This window comes from Oculina patagonica, chromosome 3, assembly GCF_052425735.1.
Source record: "Oculina patagonica isolate OP01 chromosome 3, crgOcupat, whole genome shotgun sequence".
Lineage (NCBI taxonomy): Eukaryota > Metazoa > Cnidaria > Anthozoa > Scleractinia > Oculinidae > Oculina > Oculina patagonica.
Window position 1 is genome coordinate 5,174,139 of NC_135760.1, and position 18,151 is coordinate 5,192,289.

The 18,151-nt window shown below is 41.3% G+C and overlaps 2 protein-coding genes across 2 annotated transcripts in view; one reads left to right on the forward strand and one right to left on the reverse strand.

Moving 5' to 3' along the window:
* Nucleotides 1-46: 46 nt before the first annotated feature.
* Nucleotides 47-13,179, reverse strand: LOC144645082 (uncharacterized). Its single transcript, XM_078504546.1, is given in 5 exon segments — nucleotides 47-6,624; nucleotides 6,626-6,868; nucleotides 6,870-8,777; nucleotides 9,758-9,910; nucleotides 12,775-13,179. Coding segments are annotated over 4 exon segments (8,346 nt in total). The 5' UTR covers nucleotides 9,893-9,910; nucleotides 12,775-13,179; the 3' UTR covers nucleotides 47-564.
* Nucleotides 13,180-17,298: 4,119 nt separating this feature from the next.
* LOC144645084 (GREB1-like protein) overlaps nucleotides 17,299-18,151 on the forward strand; it is a 35,741-nt gene continuing 34,888 nt past the window's right edge. Inside the window, exon 1 of the mRNA XM_078504547.1 lies at nucleotides 17,299-17,405. The gene's annotated coding sequence lies outside the window, so the exon portion shown is untranslated. The remainder of the gene's footprint in view (nucleotides 17,406-18,151) is intronic.

An 18,151-nucleotide genomic window follows, 5' to 3' on the forward strand; every position in this document is an offset into this window, starting at 1 on the left:
CAAGTTAAAAAAAAAATAGGTCTATATATAAATCAAGAAAGTTCGCTTTAGCAAAATAACAACGTATTTATTTATGCGTATGATGACTTCTAGAATAAAGCTTTTAAATCGTATGAACGTCATTTACTATTCTTTTTAAATTTACTTCTGATTAATCCTTTTCAAAGAACGCTATATCAACGAAACTCCGTTTAAAATGTTACTTATTGAAAACAACAGCACATTCGTTTTTTAACGATTTCTTTATATACAAAAAAATGTTTCTGTTGTATGTGTCGCACATGCATACTGTCTCTTGACCGAGTAAACGATAAAAGCGTATTCCTTTGAAACAGATGCGTTCACTATAAAGTGTCTTAGGTTGTCCGTGGTCGATCTCCACGGTTATACTTATTGTCACTGGGTAATAAATAACCTTTTAATTAATTTCTTTGATAATCGCACTGTGCGAGATAAATATGCAGTTTCATGAATCGAAAGGCCTCTCGGAGGGAGATAAGTCATATTTTGGCCACCTCGCCAACGTTAGTAGATACGTATTTATCACGAGACAAATATCGAGCTTCATAAATCGAAGCGCTTCTCGGAGGGAGATAAGTCCCGTATTTTGGCAACCTCTTCGCTTGATCTCACCATATGACGGTCAACATACTCGTCAACGTTCAGTAGGTAGACTCCCGAGATGCGCTCATTCCTTAGCGAACGACGCCGAGCACTGGCGGCCGCTGTCCCTGAAATGGCCGGTTCTGAACGCGCTGAGGACGGCGAATCGATGCCACTCTCCTTGGACGGGTTTCTGTGTAAAGGAAACAAGGAGTCCACAACGTACTGCGAGGTACGAGAACCTCTTACTGTATTGTCTTGATCGCGTTGTTTCAAGTTCATCTCTTGATCTCGTAGAATATGACGCGAAGGCGCGTCCTTGGGAAGAGAAGCTATCTCAGACGTTATGCGCGAGATATCTGCAAGATCGAACGGTTCCGTGCGTTCCCGCTTCCCATTGGCTGTTGAAGTCCGCGGATGATTGGCACGCGGATGCGTGTATTCGTAGCTTAGCTTACGAAGCCAACTCGTATCAAAGTCTACTTTTGAGCTGTACGGGGATGATGGCGCTTGATCCAAAGTGATAAGTTTACTTTTCTTAATACCTTCGTTGTAAAATCCTCCTGCACTCTGCTGCTGCTGGAAATGTCGTTTTTGCACATCTGTGGAGTCACTTCCTAGAAGCACCGCGCCACTCACCGATATCTGTTTTAACTCTTCTTCCAATCTGCGTCCCCAATCCTCCTCAAAGTTGTCTAAGCCTTCCATGGACTGCGTGCTGTAGAGTTCCAGATCAGAATCATCGTCATCCAAGTCTATTTCCCAAGAGTTCGAGTTGTTTGCGATACCAAGATCGACGTCCGAATCAGAACTAAGGTCTAGCCTGGGTACGTGGACTTCCACCCGGTTTGTTCCAGATTGATCCTTTTTCTTGCTAGGCGAACGCTTCGACTTTTTGTGGCGCCATAACTCGCGAGTCTCTGAGGTCGCAGTTCGATCACTTGTTTGCTTTCCACCACGCAACGAATAATCACTATGCTGCTGGAAAGTTGTGGAATCTTTGATCCCCGAATTCGTAGGCCGACCGTAGGACCCGGGTAGGTATGCTCTGTTGTCCACGGGTTTGTCTATTTCCCTCTTAAAAGGTTCTTCTTGTGTCTTTGTTTGGCTTGTAATTGGGAATTTCAGATTTGGCCTTGCATCTCCAAATGCGTTTCGATCGGTCGGTCTGGGAGAAGGTCCCCGGAGCAGAATGTTGTCAACTTCGTCCCGTCTCTTGCTTTCGTCCAATATTTCTTTCTCCCTCATCAGCTGGATCTCTTTCTCTTTCAATCTTCCGATCCATTTTCTTTCCAGGTCTCGTCTTTGGGTGGACAACTCGCTCTCCAACTTATCCTTCTCTTTCAACTCTTTTTCGAGTGTCTGCTTCTCTTTGGAATGCCTTTCTAACGCGAGTTTTTCGCGCGTAATCCTTGCATTCAAATCTTCGACTTGTTGACGCTTCAACGCCAGCAGCTCTTTCTCTCGTCTCAGATTCTCCTCGATGATGCTTTCGTAACACTTAGACCTTGCACTATCCGAGTTGCTGCTGTTTTGAGGGCTGCTGATACCCGCCAACTGTCTAGAGAGCTTTTCTTCCACAGCCTTGTGCTTTTCTCTGAGTTGCCACAGCCTTTGCACCAGAACTCTCCGTTGCTGCTCAAGATGATCCAACTGACTACGAAGCATCTCTTGAAGCCTGTGATCCGTGAACTCGGCAGAATCCAGCATTTTCTTGATTTCGCTGATCATGTTTTCGGTCTCTTGGGCATGGCTTTTGATATCTTCTTCCTGTTTGAGCTTGTTCTCTCGCAGTTCTTGAAGCATCTCCACCAAGCCGTCTCTGCTAAAGTGCTTTTCAGGTGATAAAGACACCGACATGACACTGGTGTTGTTTATTGAAGTCCTGCTTGTGTCGCCAAGCACTCCAAACTTCGTCTTCAAATCTAAAATTTCTTGTCTCAGTTTTAACTCAAGAGTGTTCTTCTCTTTCATCAACTGCTCCATCAATTTGATGAGTTGGAGTACGTGAGAACCTTCGCTAAATGTTTCTGATTCGCCAACACCGTTTGCCATAAATGGTGACCTATTCATAAGGTTCTTCAGGTTTTCATTTTCCCGCTTAAGTCGTTCGTTTTCCATCTGCAACTGCTCGATTGTCTTTTGACCGGCACCAAAGGAAGTTCCTCGAGATTTCTCTATTTGTTCGCGAAGTTTTCGGTAGAGTTCGGAATTCTCCCGACGGAGTTTTGACAGTTCTTCAGTGGCCTTATTTAGCCCTTTTTGGTGACTGAGTGCTTCACCCTTGCATGCATCAATGCGGTCAAGAAGAGTTTTAATGTCCCTCTGAAGATCCTTTATCTCAAGATCCTTCTTTTTGATGAGTTCTTCGCTTTCAAGAAGTTTCGCCTGGTACTGCTGTTCAAGCGATCTTTTATGCTGTTCCATCTCGTCTTGCTTTTCTCGCAAGAGACGTTGAAACTTGTGATCAAATTCGGCACGTAACGAACCGATGTCTTGCATGTGTTCCTCAGTGCGTGTTTTGGACGCGTTCTGTTGCTGTACCAAGTCTTCCAGCTTCTCCATAAGCTTGCCAAATTCTTCAGAATGTTTTTTGTTGATACGGTCCTCGCGTTGTTTAAACTGCCGCTCAAGCTCGTTCTTCGTGAAGTCCATCTCTTGTTGGTGTGCATTAACGGTACGTCCCATCTCTTCCTTTAGACTTTGAACTTGGTCGTTGAGCTCGTTGTTCTCTACTCTTAAAGACGCCAACATAACTTCGTAACCAAGTTTAACACTTTCTGTTTCCTCGCCCTTCTGGAAAGGTTCTGTCGCGGCAGACAACTCTTCAACACGAGATGATAGCTGCACCACTTCGACTCCCATCTGTTCTTTTAAATTTTCGCACTCTTGAATTTTGTCTTGAAGCTGTGCTTGGAGATTCTTTAACTCTGCATCGTGTTGGCTCGTAAAGTTCTCCTTGAACATGTCCAGCTCAATTTGCGACTCTTCCAGTTTAAATTTCAGTTCTCCGATCTCGGTTTCGTTTTCACTTCTCGTCGTTTCCAGTTGTTGGATTTGTTCCTGCAGCGTCTGATTTATAAGCTCAATTTGCTTCTTGTGTTCACTTTCAAGCGATTCTTTCTGGGACCGTATCTCTTTATCATGCTGGTTTTGAAGATCGGCTTGGAAAGCGCTCTCAAAGATAAGCTGATCTTTCAACGTTTCAATCTCTTTTTCGTACTCCTCTTTGAGTTCTTCCTTTTCCTGTTTGACAATTTTAACTTCTTCAGTAGCATTCTTCAGTTGCGTCTGATGCTGTTCTAACAACTTGGATTCTAATTCGGTCAAATCGATTTTGTGTTTCTCCACAAGGGAGTGTCTTTCGGTCTTGACCTCTTCAAGGGCTTTATTGGCGGTGTCAACTTTCGTTTCCAAATCAACTTTCTTTTTCTCGAAACTTGTTTCCAATACCTCTAGCTGAGCTTCATGCTTGCTCGCTTGCTCCGTCATGAGAACTTCGTGTTCCTCGTCTTTCAGTTGATTTAACTGCTCGAGATTTTCCACCATGCCTTTCAAGGACTCAACCTCAGCCTCAATCTCTTCTCGGCTTATCCGGTGTTCTTCCTCCATTTTGGTGAAGATGTTCTCGTAATTTTTCTTCAGCTGCTCAGTGGTTTCTTCGTACTCCTGCTTTAAGTCGTTGCGTATGCGTTCTAAATTGTGAACGTATTCCGAACTCTGGTTTTCCATTAGTGCTCGTATTTCTTTCTCTAATCTGGATGCCTTGTCTTTTTCCAGGCCAAGCTCACCGCTGACCTCCTTGATCGTCTCCTCATGAGCTGTTATAGTACTTTCCTTTTCCAATACAGCACTGTCCAATTCTTGTAGTTTCGTTACGTGGTTGTTCAATACTTGTTTGGTTTCCTCTAACGTCTGCTCCGCAGTTGCGCGTTCGTTTTTCTCTGATAGCAATTCGTCTTCCAACACTTTTTTCTTCTCTTCAAAAGCGTCTACAAGTCTTTGTCTATCGGCGTATACTTCATCAAGCTTCCCTTCGAGATTTACTCTCTCGCTACTTAGTTGTTCTAACAGATCAGCAACTCTTTGCTGCAAGGCCTCCTTTGATTCGACTTCAGTGCTAAGTGTTCTTTCGAGACTATGAATAGACGAATCATGTTCCTCGACCAATCTTTTATTTTCATCTCGAAGCTCCGTTACCTCCTTCTCCAATTTCTCTTGTTTGGCCGCAAACTTTTGACCGGATTCTTTTAAGTGTTCCTCCGCGCTGCTCGCCCTCTCTGATGCCTCCTCCAATTCACTGACCAGAACTTCTATCTTCTCGTCGTACATGTGTACAACCGCTTGCTTCGCAGCATCGAGGTTCTTAACCATGGTTTGTAACTTCTCGTTTTCGCCAGAAGCATTGCCTAGTTGTTGTTTCAAGGCCTCTTTTTCAGTCCCTATCGATAGAACGCTTTGTTGGTGCTCTTTTTCCCTCTCTTCTAATCGAGTGGATAAATCTTGGACTTCTTCGTCGGACTTCTTCAACTTTTCTTCATAAGTCGCGACTAGTTTGGTGATGTCAACTTCACTCTTCTCTTCGAGTTTCTCCAGTTCTTCCTGCAGCCTAACAGCTTCTTGTTTGGTAGTAGCGAGTTCAATTTCTAAGGACTCTACCTTCTCTTTGTACTCTTGTAAAGACTGTTCGCGTTCTTTCTCATTTTCGCCGTCCGTTTTATCTTTGGCCTCTTGCCCGATTTCCAAATTAGAGATCTTTTCTTCAAGACTGCGAACTTTCTCTTCGTATTCAGCCACAACCTGTTCAAGTTTGGCTGCATGTTCTTTGGCCATTTGCTCTTCCATCCCGGTAAACGCTTCTTCAATATCTTTCAACCGATCAATTTCCTCTGTGAGCACGTTGCTTTCTTCTTGCGAAGAACTTAACTTTCTGCTCAGGTCATCATTTAACTTCATCAAGTCTTTTATTCTGGTTTTCTCGGCGACGAGTTCTTCGTATAGCAGTCTAAGCTTCCCTTCGTATTCATCTTTGAGCTTTTGTCTCTTTGCAGACGATTCTTTTGATAGTTGTTCTCTTTTCTTGGCGATCTGTTCCTCAAGTTCCTCCTTTAAGCTCTCCAACTCTTTCTCATGCTGACTTAACAGAACACCAAATTTGTTTTGGCCTTCGTCCTCAAGTTCCTGTATTGTAATTTTCTGCTCTTCTGTAAGTGCTCTAAGAGACTCTACTTCTGCTTGGTACCTTCGCCTCTCCTCTTCAAAGTCTACAGAATTAATATCTTGAGCACCGCGGGCCATTTCGACCTCTTTTTGAAGCGCTGCAATCTCTTGAGAAGAGCTAGAGTTAACCTCTTCAAGTTCTCTTATTTTAGCCGTGAGGGAATCCATCTCTTCCTTCAGTTTTGAAACCTCGAGCTCGTAGTTTTCTTTCTGTTTTTCCAACTTTCGTAGCTGCTCTACTTCAGCGCTGAGATTTCTCAAGATGTTTAGTTCCGACATCAGGCTTTCCACATCTGTTTCATGTTGCTCATCAGATATTTTCTTTGCTTCTTCAAGACGTTCAAATTTTTCTTCTGATGCCTTTAGTTCATTCTGTATCTTATTCACTTCTTCTTGTAGCCTTTCTTTCTCTTTTGTCAGACTAAGCAGTTGTTCGTCGCGGCTTTGAGCTTCGTTACTCCCCGCTTCAAGTTTGGATCTCAAGCATTCCATTTCCTCACTGTGCTTGTTGTCTGATGCCCTCTTGGCCTCCTGCAACTCGTGACAATTGTGTCGAGAATCCTCCAAGTCTTTCTCTAGCTCTGCGATTTTGCCTTCTAGCTCTTCGATGAGTTTATTGTCTACCCCTTGCTTCTTCTGCTCTAGCTCCGAATACGCGTTCCTCGCCGATTCCAAATCTTGGGTAAGTTCTGAGATAGTCGAAGACAGTTTGTCTTTTTCGGCTTCAAGATTCTCCATATCGGCCTTCCTCGACTCTACCTCGGCTGTCAGTGTACCTATAGTAGTCTTCAAACCGTTCAGCCTCGGTTTCATACTTCTCCAACAGCGCTCTTTTCTCCTCCTCGAGGCTCGCAGCTTTTTTGATGTAAACGTTGACTTCTTCTTGGAGAGTTTTTATTTCCCCGTCCTCCATCTCGTCATACTTTTTCTTCAAGTTAGCAAGCTGAGCTTCGTAGTTTTCCATCAAGGACTTCTTTCCTTCCTGTAACTCCTGAAGCTTGTTCTTGTAGAGTTCAAGCTCACCTTTAAGGGTCGTCAAGTACTGCTTCCTCGATTCCTTTATCTTCCTTGTATCGTCCTTCGACCTCGTTCATCTTACTCTTCAACTCTGACAGATCACGTTCGTACTTTTCGGACAGCGATTGATTTTCTTTTTCTAATTCCAAACACTTATCTTTGTAAGGTTGCAGTTCCTCTTTCACTTCAGAAAGTTGTTTCTCGAACTGCTCTTTCTGCTCTGCTTCAAACTGCATTTTTTCTTGCATAAGAACCTCTCTACTCCGCTGCTGAACTTCGTCCATTTGAACCATAATGTCAGATACTTGTCGTTCATATTTGTCTTTCAGTGTTTTGTTGCTTTCTTCCAACTCTGACCTTGTCTTTCCAATATCTTCCTCGTATAACTTCCTCCAATGTTGTTCAGTCTTGTTCAACTTCTCGTTCAGTTCGCTTTGGTATCTCTCCTTCAACTCGTTAGACTTCTTTTCCACTAAAGCCTTACACTGTCGTCGCATCTCCTCTTCAATCATTTTCAATTCTTGTTGCTTTTCAGCTTTAAACGCTTGCACCTGTGCCTCCACCGCGTCCATTTGTCGCTGGTATTCGACAACTTTGTCTTTCTCCACGCGCAACTGTTGCTCCAAGTTCTCGATTTTGGAACGACTCTCCTCCTTAATTATGACGACCTGTTGCTCCGTGGTGTCTTGTTGGATGACGGATCTTCGGCGTTCTTCGGAAAGCTCTCGTAACTTTCCCAACAGCTCGGCGACCTCTTGGGAGTGACTGTCCCTGAGGGCTTGAATCTGATCCTCCATATCAGCTGTCACTTGATCCAGGTCGTTTTGGTATTGGCTCTTCAACTGACGCTGCAGAGCCGCAATCTTCTCCTCATACTCGTTCCTCTGACGCTCTAGTTGCTGCTCCCACTCCTCTTCCATTTTTCCAAGGCTTTCATCCAACTCGCCTTGATACTCTTCGCTTAATCTCTTTGCGACTTGTTCGATCTGTTGCTGATAGTGAGCATTAAGCTCGGTTCGAAGTGCTTCCATTCCAGATGTATCGCCCTCTCCGCCTTGACTTAATACAATAACCGACTTGACGTTCGCAGAACCGTCAGCCTGCTCGCCACCATTTTCCACTTCACCGTTTTGCACTCTAGAGTTAACACTTGCACTGTGATCACCTTTGCTGCTCGTTGCTTCTTTCACTTTTTCCTGGCGCAACTTTTCTTTAAGTTCTTCAACTTCAGCGTTGGATTTTTCCAATTGCGATATCATGTCGTCCAGTTCAACCTGATGTTGGTGCGTGAGGCGATCTTTCACCGCCATAATTTCAACTCGATACTTGGTCCGCTCTTCTTCCAGAAGGTTTTCTAAATCGCCGTTTTGACTTTGCAGCTTTGTCTTCAAGTCTGCGTTCTCTTTGATGTATTTACGGCGAGATTCGCCGTCATTCGACTCGTCACTACCCTCCCCTCCGGTACTCTCTTCGTTGTTCTCAATCCGCGCTCGTAACTCTTCCAGCTCCTTCTCGTATTGGCTTCGAACCTCATCGATACGCTCCTCGATTAATTTCTCAAAATCCGTTTCTCCATTTTCCAAACGAGCTCGAAGACGCTCAGTCTCTTCTTCATGTTTGTCTAGCTCGTTTTCTAGTTCAAGTTGCGCTTCCAGTAGCTTCTTCTGCAAGTTGCCGATGTGATAGTTCTTGTCCCCAATTGTGGTGCGTAGCTTTTGAATCTCTTTCTCGAATTCCGCTTTCAGCTTTAAAAACGAAGGATCGTCGGTGTCTTGGGAATCCGAGGCCTGATTTAGGTGCTCGGAAAAACTTGAGGACAACACTACGAGTTCCTGTGCATGTTCGGCGTTTAGTTGTTCTTTCTCTTTGATCAACTCCTCAATTTGACATTCCAGTCCTTGAACTTCTTGTCTCAAGGTGTCCCTCTCTTGAACTGCCTACAAGAATGAAATGAAAGGTTTAAGGTTAGAGTAGGTTATATACTGTAAATAGTCTTTCTTTGTGCTTTAAAATCCGTGGACTGGAACGACCGCAAAAATAGCCAACGAGATCGTGCGCAAAGTTCGCCACTCCCACCCAAACTTCGCGCTCGATCTCGCTCCCTCTTTTGTGTTCGTTCCATGGATTTAAAAGCGAAAAGAAAGACTGCTTGCAGTCTAGCTAAGTAAGATAAATGTTCCCCAATATCAAATGAACGCACAGATGAGCAAAAAGGCATCCTGAATCTTATTGAGTGCAGACTTTTATTGAATGAGAATAGCAAACAATTTAACAGTCGACTTGAAGTTTTCACTGTGAATAAGAAATCCTTGAAAACAGTGATTTTAAATGATTTCAAAATTACATCACAATGTCTTTGGAATGGACCAGCCCCTTGGGGGTTGGACTTGCATGTAACGTGACACCACAAGTGCACCACAGGGATGCCACTCCCTTCACCTGCATTTGTGATTTTGGAGTAGTTTCTCGGGGGATATTTCTAATTTTTTTAACGGGGGCGGGGGAGGGGGGGGGGGCTGACTGCATGGTAAGCTTTTAGGGTTCCTCCACAAAATAAAACGCTACAAAAATAAATTATGTCATAATGTAAACACTTACGCACGCACCCAGTTTCCTTTTCCACATGCTTTAGCAGATGTGATTGATATTTACTAGCCTGCCAATACAGCCGCCTCTCATTCACTCCTGCTACGAATAAGAGGTGGCTGTATTCACAGGCTAGATATTTACTTACATACTTAAACCTCATTGTGCATGTCCATACACAAAGCTATTACCAGGGAAGTATTTGATATTTACCTTATGACTATCCAGTATTAAGTTTTGAATTTTTTATATGCTTTGTATGGCCAAGCAGCAGGCATGCAGTTTCTCTCAACACATCAGTCACCTTCCCATATAAATAACTTTGCCTTACCTGTTCAAATCCTTTGAGCTTCATTTTGAGTTTTGAGATTTTTTTCTCCATGCGTAAATGCCCAGTAGAGCCAGAGGACTCCCCAGACTGCTCCTCCTCAGTTGACATTAATCCTCCACTGTCGCTGTCATCCATTTTGAAAGAAGGCTGTCACTAATCAAAAAAGTGAGAAACCAAGTATTTGTTGTGAGTAATAACTTGTGAATAATGTCTCCCCTGAACACATGAGAAGAAAAAAATTAAATTATTGTGTGGTTCCAGAAAATATCCAAACAGCATCTTGACCGAAAAGGCCCATTCCATACTCTGACAATAAAGTAGTGCCCAGATCCCAATAGGGGCTCTGACTGCTGAGTGGAAATCAGACTAATAACCAATCAGGGCATGCATGGATGCAGGTTGTACTAAAGCCCTGACCAAACGGCAACCCAAGTGGGCGCAAGTTGAAAATTTGCATCTACTTGCATCCCTGTTTGGCCAGGACTTGCGTGCACTTGCGTACCTTGTGTGACTTGTGTTGACTTGCATTCACTTCGGTCGAGATCAAATTAATGCATTTAAGTAAATGCAAGTTTTTCACCGTTTGGCCACCCAATGCAAGTCAACGCATTTTTTGCAGTTTACTTCAAATACTGAATTGTACCTTGTAGCATTTAAATGGCTTTTTGCAAACTTGCATGCACTTGCTACTAAACTTGTGTGTCCGTTTGGCCACCCAATGCAAGTCTGCAAGCAAGTTCAACTTGCGAATACTTGCGTTCACTTGCATTACCGTTTGGCCAGGGCTTAAGTCACTATCAGCCAAGAATGTTCTACAATGTTTACAGTGATAAAATAGATAAAAGGGAAGGAACCTGAACCCCTATTTATTGAATGTTACTGTTACTAAAATGTTACTGTCTAACCTGATCTAGTTGCACAACACAAAATGATATAGTAGCACAAAATAATTGTCAGTAGACAGAACTAATGTGACAGCTTTCACATTTTTTGCCATGGCTGACTAAGTTGTTTGCTCGTCAACACCACTATAAATTTTTAAATTTTGCAAAACAAACTTTAGAAAAGTACATTCACAGAAGACGTGGCAGTCCAGTTTTTTTTTGGCATACTACAGGGCAGTTGATCAATTGATCATGTAAGCAAAAGCTGACTGAGGCACTTTATATCTAAACACTACCCCACTTAAAAAAATGTTTAGCCCACTGCAACAATTTTTTTCTAACTGGAACTAGTTTGCAACATCGCTGATCTGTATCAGTAAGGCTGAAGGAATATTACAGTACCTTAAAGGAAGATTGGATAATTTTCAAATAAAAGCTGGCATTCAGGATATTGCCGAGCTGTCTATTTTGAATACAATTTGTATTATATGTTAATTTTGTTTTGGTTTTTGTGACTCAACTAATTAACCCTTAAATGTCATCTTTTGCTATGTTATCAATTGATTTCAGGTATAAGAATTGAAATGAAAACCTAATTTTTTGTGACAGCTAGGGTTTATAGTGAAAAAAAAAATGTTGTGCACCCCAGTCTATGATTCTCGGCTGCTTGAAACAATTTTTTCTTAATCATTGGAAAAAATTGTTTATGAAATCATTTTGTTATGCAAAACTCAAGTGTTCTGTGTGGGAATCGAAGTAATATATAAACATGACCAAGCAACTAATAAACAAATGGCATTATTATTTTTCACAAAACAGGCAAGTTGCGATTCTAAAAGCTAGGATAAATGACCAAGACAGTGAGGGCTGTACTATATATTGTAATCAAATTTTAATGATGTGTCGAAATCGTCAAATGACTTCTCTTTGAAATTGACTTGTTCAATACAAGATGTGGTCACGCTTTGTTATTCCCAAATGTTTTCAGTATAAACAAATCGTGCATATCAAAATTCTGACGAAGCGCCTTTGAACGCAAATACTGAGAAAAAAATTAAAAACAGTGCCTTCAAGTTAGCAGTTGTTACTTTTAATAGCTAACCACGTATATTTCACCTGCTACAGGGAACTTAAAAATAAATTAGAATATTTCTTCTTCCGAAATAAATATATTGTTACGGACGTAGTTCCGATATTCAAACCAATGGCCAACATCGAATTTTTAACTTGTTTAATTTTTTCCGGCCTGTGCAATGTAACATTGAGTTTTACTTTCCCGAAAAACTACACTGAAATTTGAAACTGTCTTACATTTAAACATCTATCGATAAATTCTCGATATTTTTAGTTTTATGGCTTCGATCTTGCGCTGAAAAGACCCAAACTTTGCCCAAGGCTATAATAATACGTAGCAAAATGTTCTGACTGAGTGATTTGCGTTGCCGAAAATATCTTTATTGGTGCTACAAAATGAAAAAAAAATTTCGATCCCTATGGGATTTCATTAGCTAATTGAAATGACAGCGAACTGATAATAGAGAAGCCAAAATGTCTTTCGTTGAATCAAAACAGTACAGCATGATAAACATTTGCAACTGTGTGTTTTCATCTTGTCGCTCAACAAGTCACGCAGTTTATAAAATATTGTACACCAATACAGATAAATATTTGATAAACGTTGTATGTCGTAGCTCTAAAATTCAAATTCGACCAGGCTTGACGACTAACGGAAGTAAATGTGCTAACTTCACGACGAAACCGGCCATTGTGTTCAGGTGAGACGTACCATTGTGAAAGAATAAATGGCTCGCATTTGACAGGAGAACATTGTGTGCAATTTCCATACATTTATAAAATCCTTGATCAGTATATAACCGTGAGGTTGCACTTTTTCGTTGGAGATCACAAGGGGACAATATAAAAATCAGAAGCTCTCGATGAAAGCTTCGAACGTAGATCGGGACCTGCCATGAATTAATTTTAATACGATATTGGAATGGGCAGGAGTCATGCGGCATTTACGTATTTTAAAGCTTACTTTAAATAAACTAAAAGTTCTAAAACGTTCTAAAATGCAACACCTTGTTAATTTCCCAGCTGAAATGTAAACAACAACCGTAAGCTCGTTCGTACCTTTGGTTCGCGGCTTACTCGTCTTTGTCTGGGTTCCCTAATCCTGTTTTGAGTTGAATCGCTGCGACATCATGACTCGCCGGCTATGGCTTCCCTGGTGACGGCGTGTAGATAAAGTTCGACGATCTGGCGCGCGATTTTCGAAACTGAACAAGTTTACTTTTCCACGGTCGGATTACGGTTAAGAGGTTTCACTCGTCGTAGACATGCCGGTTTTTGATCTCCGAAACCGGAGCGCAAAAAGTCGTTGAAATCCGCTTTAACTCCAACGCAGAGAGTCTTCCGTCCAAATATCAAGTGAGCAAGTGAGTGATGTAACGCTCCTGTTTCTGAGGTGAAAGAATATAAGCACTTACCGCATCCTACGCTGACGAGCGTGGATACAAGCTGATGGTCACGAATAGAAATGTATGCACGCTGCCCATAGCGAGTGTTGTCACTGTTGTGATCATGTATTCGCGAGTCAATTAAAAATTGACCAATCAGAAGGTCGTATTCGACCACCCTGCCAACAGCCCTCTATTGTCTGTGGCGTGAATGTCGCTGGCTCATTTGCATTCTGACGTTTGGCTGAAAAGAGTCTCTTGACCGGGCCAAACATTCTTGACAGCAACGCTCTTTAGTTCCATTTGAGATTGCTCTGAATAGAAATAATGTCAACATTTCAAATTCTTGAAGAGCACAGGAGACATTGAAGGCAATGCTAGCTCGTCCCGCACTTGTTTCATCGAATCGATGTCTAAGCAAACTGATATATGTTTTTTTTTTCCTTCGGCGATCGCGTTCCAATTCTATTAAAGACAATATTTGCAGTATAACGATTTGCAGCTTAGAACTTGTTTGGTGCGAAATAATTACTTCATTGGAAATTTAAATACGGACTGCATAGATCACCGTTGTCAGGGCGACGCAAATTGGTCGTATTTCGTGCAGAAAAATTTGTTTAGCTAAATTTAAAACACTATCATTTATCCCATAATATCTTTTCTTTAGGTGTTCTTTTTTCCTTTAAAACGATAATTTAACTGAACTAAAAAACAACAAGGAGAGACAATAATTATGGAACAATAAGGGTTTTCTACCCTAGATCCCTCCCATATATCTGGCCGGAAAATTTGGGCGAGCAACGAAAAAAAAAAGGCGAGGGCGGACAAATCTGAGAGGGGTTCGTATATATTCAGAGGGAGGAGGGATAGAAACTTCGGAAGATTTCTCTTGCTTCTGGTCATTTCATACAAGCCCGAATTCTGTGGTCGGTTGTTCACTTCGTGAAGAAATTTTGCATTCAGCGACAGAGGACAGTTTTTTTAACGCGATCAACAAAAAAAGTTGAAAACCCCCGAAGAAGTAATGGAGAAACAAATCAAAACATCTTCTGAAGATTCTGTTAATTTGTCAACACCAGCATTTTATTTAACATACAACGGCAGTTTTTTTTTACATCAACACTACAGAAAACTGATAAGAAAAACTATGATGACTGTTTGCATTGCTTCAAACCTGCAAACACCAGGCAGACATTTTACTTAGAACAAATTATGTAATGGGAGTTTCTGTCTTTTTTTATGCACTGAAAAGAAGGCAAATTTAGGCCCGGGCTAAAATTAAACGTCGAACTCCGCATGAGTCGAACGTAATGCAAATGACCAAAAACAAAAGGTTTTGCTCATTCGCATAAGGTTCGACTCATGTAAAGTTCGACGTTTGGCCCGGGCCTTAGTGAGTAGAATGTTTTTGCAACTATTTCTAGCGATTCTCTCAAAATCGATCACCTGGCTAAATTAAGTTAGTTGTCGCAACAACTGATGCGCAAAGGAGCCTTTTCTTACTTGCGTTTTGCCATGGACCCGGCGTATCCAATCGAACAAAATCGAACCAAAAATCAATCGAACCCAATCGAACACCAATCGTTCGATTGGGTTCCCCGGGCATGGACCATCAGTACGGTTTGGTCATAATTTAAAACCAAAACATAGAGTATAAAACAATTGTGCCCCTGGAAAATTACGTTCCCAAGTCTCGTATCTGTACCTGATATTGGCCAAAGGAAAGTCTACTTATACCTTGACTAATGGACTTCTTAGATAAATGCTTGTTTGACATTGCTGTCAAAAATAAACAACTGGCCACTTCATATGTTGTCAGTGTGTATGGGTTTTACTCCCGGGGTTCGACGGGGTCTTTTGTGAAATTAAAAGCCTTGCAAAATTGGTTGTGCAAGTTAAGGGGATTCTGTTGCAGCATTGCTCATAATTTTTACTGTCGATTCTGAGGTCTTGTTGGTTAGGGGATTTAGGGATAAGGGATAACTCCCAAAATTATTTTAGGGATGAGGGATAGATGTTAGAGGTAAAACAACTCAATTTATTTTTAGGAATAATGAAAATCAAAATAATATGCATAACAGCTTTGGTAATTTTAATTAGGGATAAGAATAGGGTAACCCCCCTAACAGGGCCTCATAGATTAAGATTCTGACCCTAAAGAAGAAAAGCCGGCGCGGGTCCTTTGAAATATTGGAATTCAAAATATAGTCCCAGACCGTTTAATCAGCCTCATAATTTAGCGGTTTTTCCTTAAAAAAAATTGACCAATATTTTTCATAGTTTTCCTCAGTTGTAACCATCCTAGTTTACTTTTGTTTTACTGTTACTCTTCTTTGCGAGAAATTGGTGTTTTTGTACCTTAAAATATTTTTATTTTGAGGTTTCCTTCCATTTGAAAATAACTTTGCACATCCAATAAGGAACCCAAAATAACGCAACATAGCTCCTTTAATTAATTGCAAGAGCGGATCGCCAGACGTTACTTGATGTTACTTCCAGGGCCTTCTTTCAAGTGAACACACTCAATATTTACATTAGCGAGTAATACACGTTTAACCCGCCATCATGACTGGAGACCTTGCGTTTTTTCTTTTTATTGAAAAAAAAAAGTAATAAATTGCGTCAAAATGACGGTGTCGTATAAGTTACTCAAGTTAAAATTTAAAATAAAATAAAGAAAATATTTCGCACGTGATTTTCTTCTCACAGAAAAAAAAACACAGAAAACACAATAGGTGGGGTTTTGAGCAATTTTATTCACTTCATTGACAACTTTTCCGGAAGGAATTTTTTTTTTCGATCAAATTTCAGATTCAAACAAACTACACTCTACGCTTTGGTCACCAACTGTGAGAACAACCTGACAAAATGCTGGGGTAACCTGAGTTGGACAATTACAAGTATCTGGCCGTCTTGTGGGAAAAGTGCCCAAAACTGCTAGCTGCCTCAGTGCCGGCCGGTCTGTCGAGCCACTATGCTTTACTTAGTTGTAGGCGTGGTGAAAATGTGATTTTTTTCCCTAAAACAACCATGCAGGACCTAACAAGTGGTTGGTGGTGTAGTGGTGGTCAGGTCCAATGACGGATCTGAGATCACATGATCTCGATTCCAGGCGCAATGCAACTTATGCGAGTGTATTTGTATTGTGGTCTTAGGGAAGGCACTTTCCTCTCATGTCGCCCCTTTCCACTCTGTTGTATATACGTTTATTTAAAAAAAAAAAAAAAACGGTAAAGAACGCATACCGCAGACACTTCATTTGTGCGGGTTCTAATTATTGAGCAGTTTCTGGTGTTATTTCACGATCAGCAAAAAAGTTACCGCAATTTTTTTTTTTTTCCGCAAAAATTTATTCCATAGTGGAGATATTAGAAAACATCTTAACATGCCTATCAGAATTATGTTGGTGCATCAACATCTCTCTAATAACCAACGGCGACAGCGTGAGATAAACAACTCATCTGTTCACAGAGAAAATGACGAAGTGCCCCACCAACAACGATTTGCAACGGATTTTTTGCCCGGTCCATCTTTATATCGCTACACTTTTAATATTGCATTATTAAAGCGGAACCTCGATTTAACGAGCCTCTATATAACGAATCAAAATTTTCCATATAAAAAACCGATATTCTTCGTCCCAGTGATAGTAAAATATATGGAAAGGAACCCCGATATAACGAAACCTCGTTATAGTGAACGTATTTTGCCAGCCCCTTGGCCCTCGTTGTAGGCGAGGCTCACCTATATACAGGGCTGTAGCCAGACCGAAATATCTTACCGAAGGAAAAAGAAACGCTTCTTTCATATTGAATGAATTACCAGTAATGCTACCTCTTAAAAGTACATAAAAAATAGCAAATTCAAGAATTTTGCTTCGGTTCGCCTCCGTCAGCTAGCTACGGCCCTGCTAATAGACTGATATGGCGACCCGAGAGCAGATAACCACCTTCAATAAATCAAGTTATTTTCGCAAAATGAACACGTCTGTCTAATCCTGGTCCCAGTAATGTTTACTTTTTCCTCTTATATATCGAGAAGAAGAACGAAAAGAGTATTAAGAAAGAATAAAGAAAACTTCTAGGATAGGATCAGGAACATGTTTACACTTTACAAGTAGCCCAAGTACTTTGCCCATCCGGGATCACATGGCTGAACCTGTTATACAGGCAAATATGTCACGTGACACTAGCGTCCGCATGAATATTCCTGTGACCAGACGTGATATGTCGCTTTGTATTTCGGTGTCAAAGAAGACTACATTTGCTCTTTCCTCTGGAGAAAGATACCTCCAAGTAAGCAAAGGTGAGTAAATTGACAGCTTTTATCGTTTATTTCTCCTGAAACGTGGGTGTTGTTAGAAATTTAACGGGAGAACTTGATAACAATAGATGGTCGGCGAAGGTACGTCCGTCGGCCTGGCTGTCAGATCGATAGACCCCACGCTAGTCGCGTTTGAAACCGATAGCCGAGCGACGAGCTATTATCCCCAAACTAACCAAATCCTTGACAGAAAAAAGCATTAGTGAACATTTAAAGCTTCATTTTACCCTTCTGCCAGATTTTGTCCGAAGATTTCCGTTATTTCTTTGGTGAGCCGACAGACAAAATTCGTCTAGCACGGACTGTTTTGATCGAGACAGCCACAAAAACATCCCCTTCGTTTGTATTAATTCTGGCATTCTGGATAATTTGATACCCCATTTTATAATTACAGCTGATGGGAAGGAACAAGGGAATCAAAGAGATATTTTGCGCTTTCTCTGCATGTTAAACAGTCTGTCTGAACGACCGATTTCAATTCATTTAACCCAAGACCACCGTCATAATAACTGAACGATATTGTTTTGAAAAAAGTGAAAGAAAACTATATCATTTGAACTTCTATACAGAGAAGTGCTGGAGAAAATGGCTATTTTCACACTACAGACAGAAAATAGTAAAAAATATTTGTCTAAAACAGCTAGGCAGCCTGCTGCAAGGCTAGAGGCCATAAATTATATTTTCACACTTGAGAAAGGCAGCTTGGCTTCACAATTTCTCCATCTCAA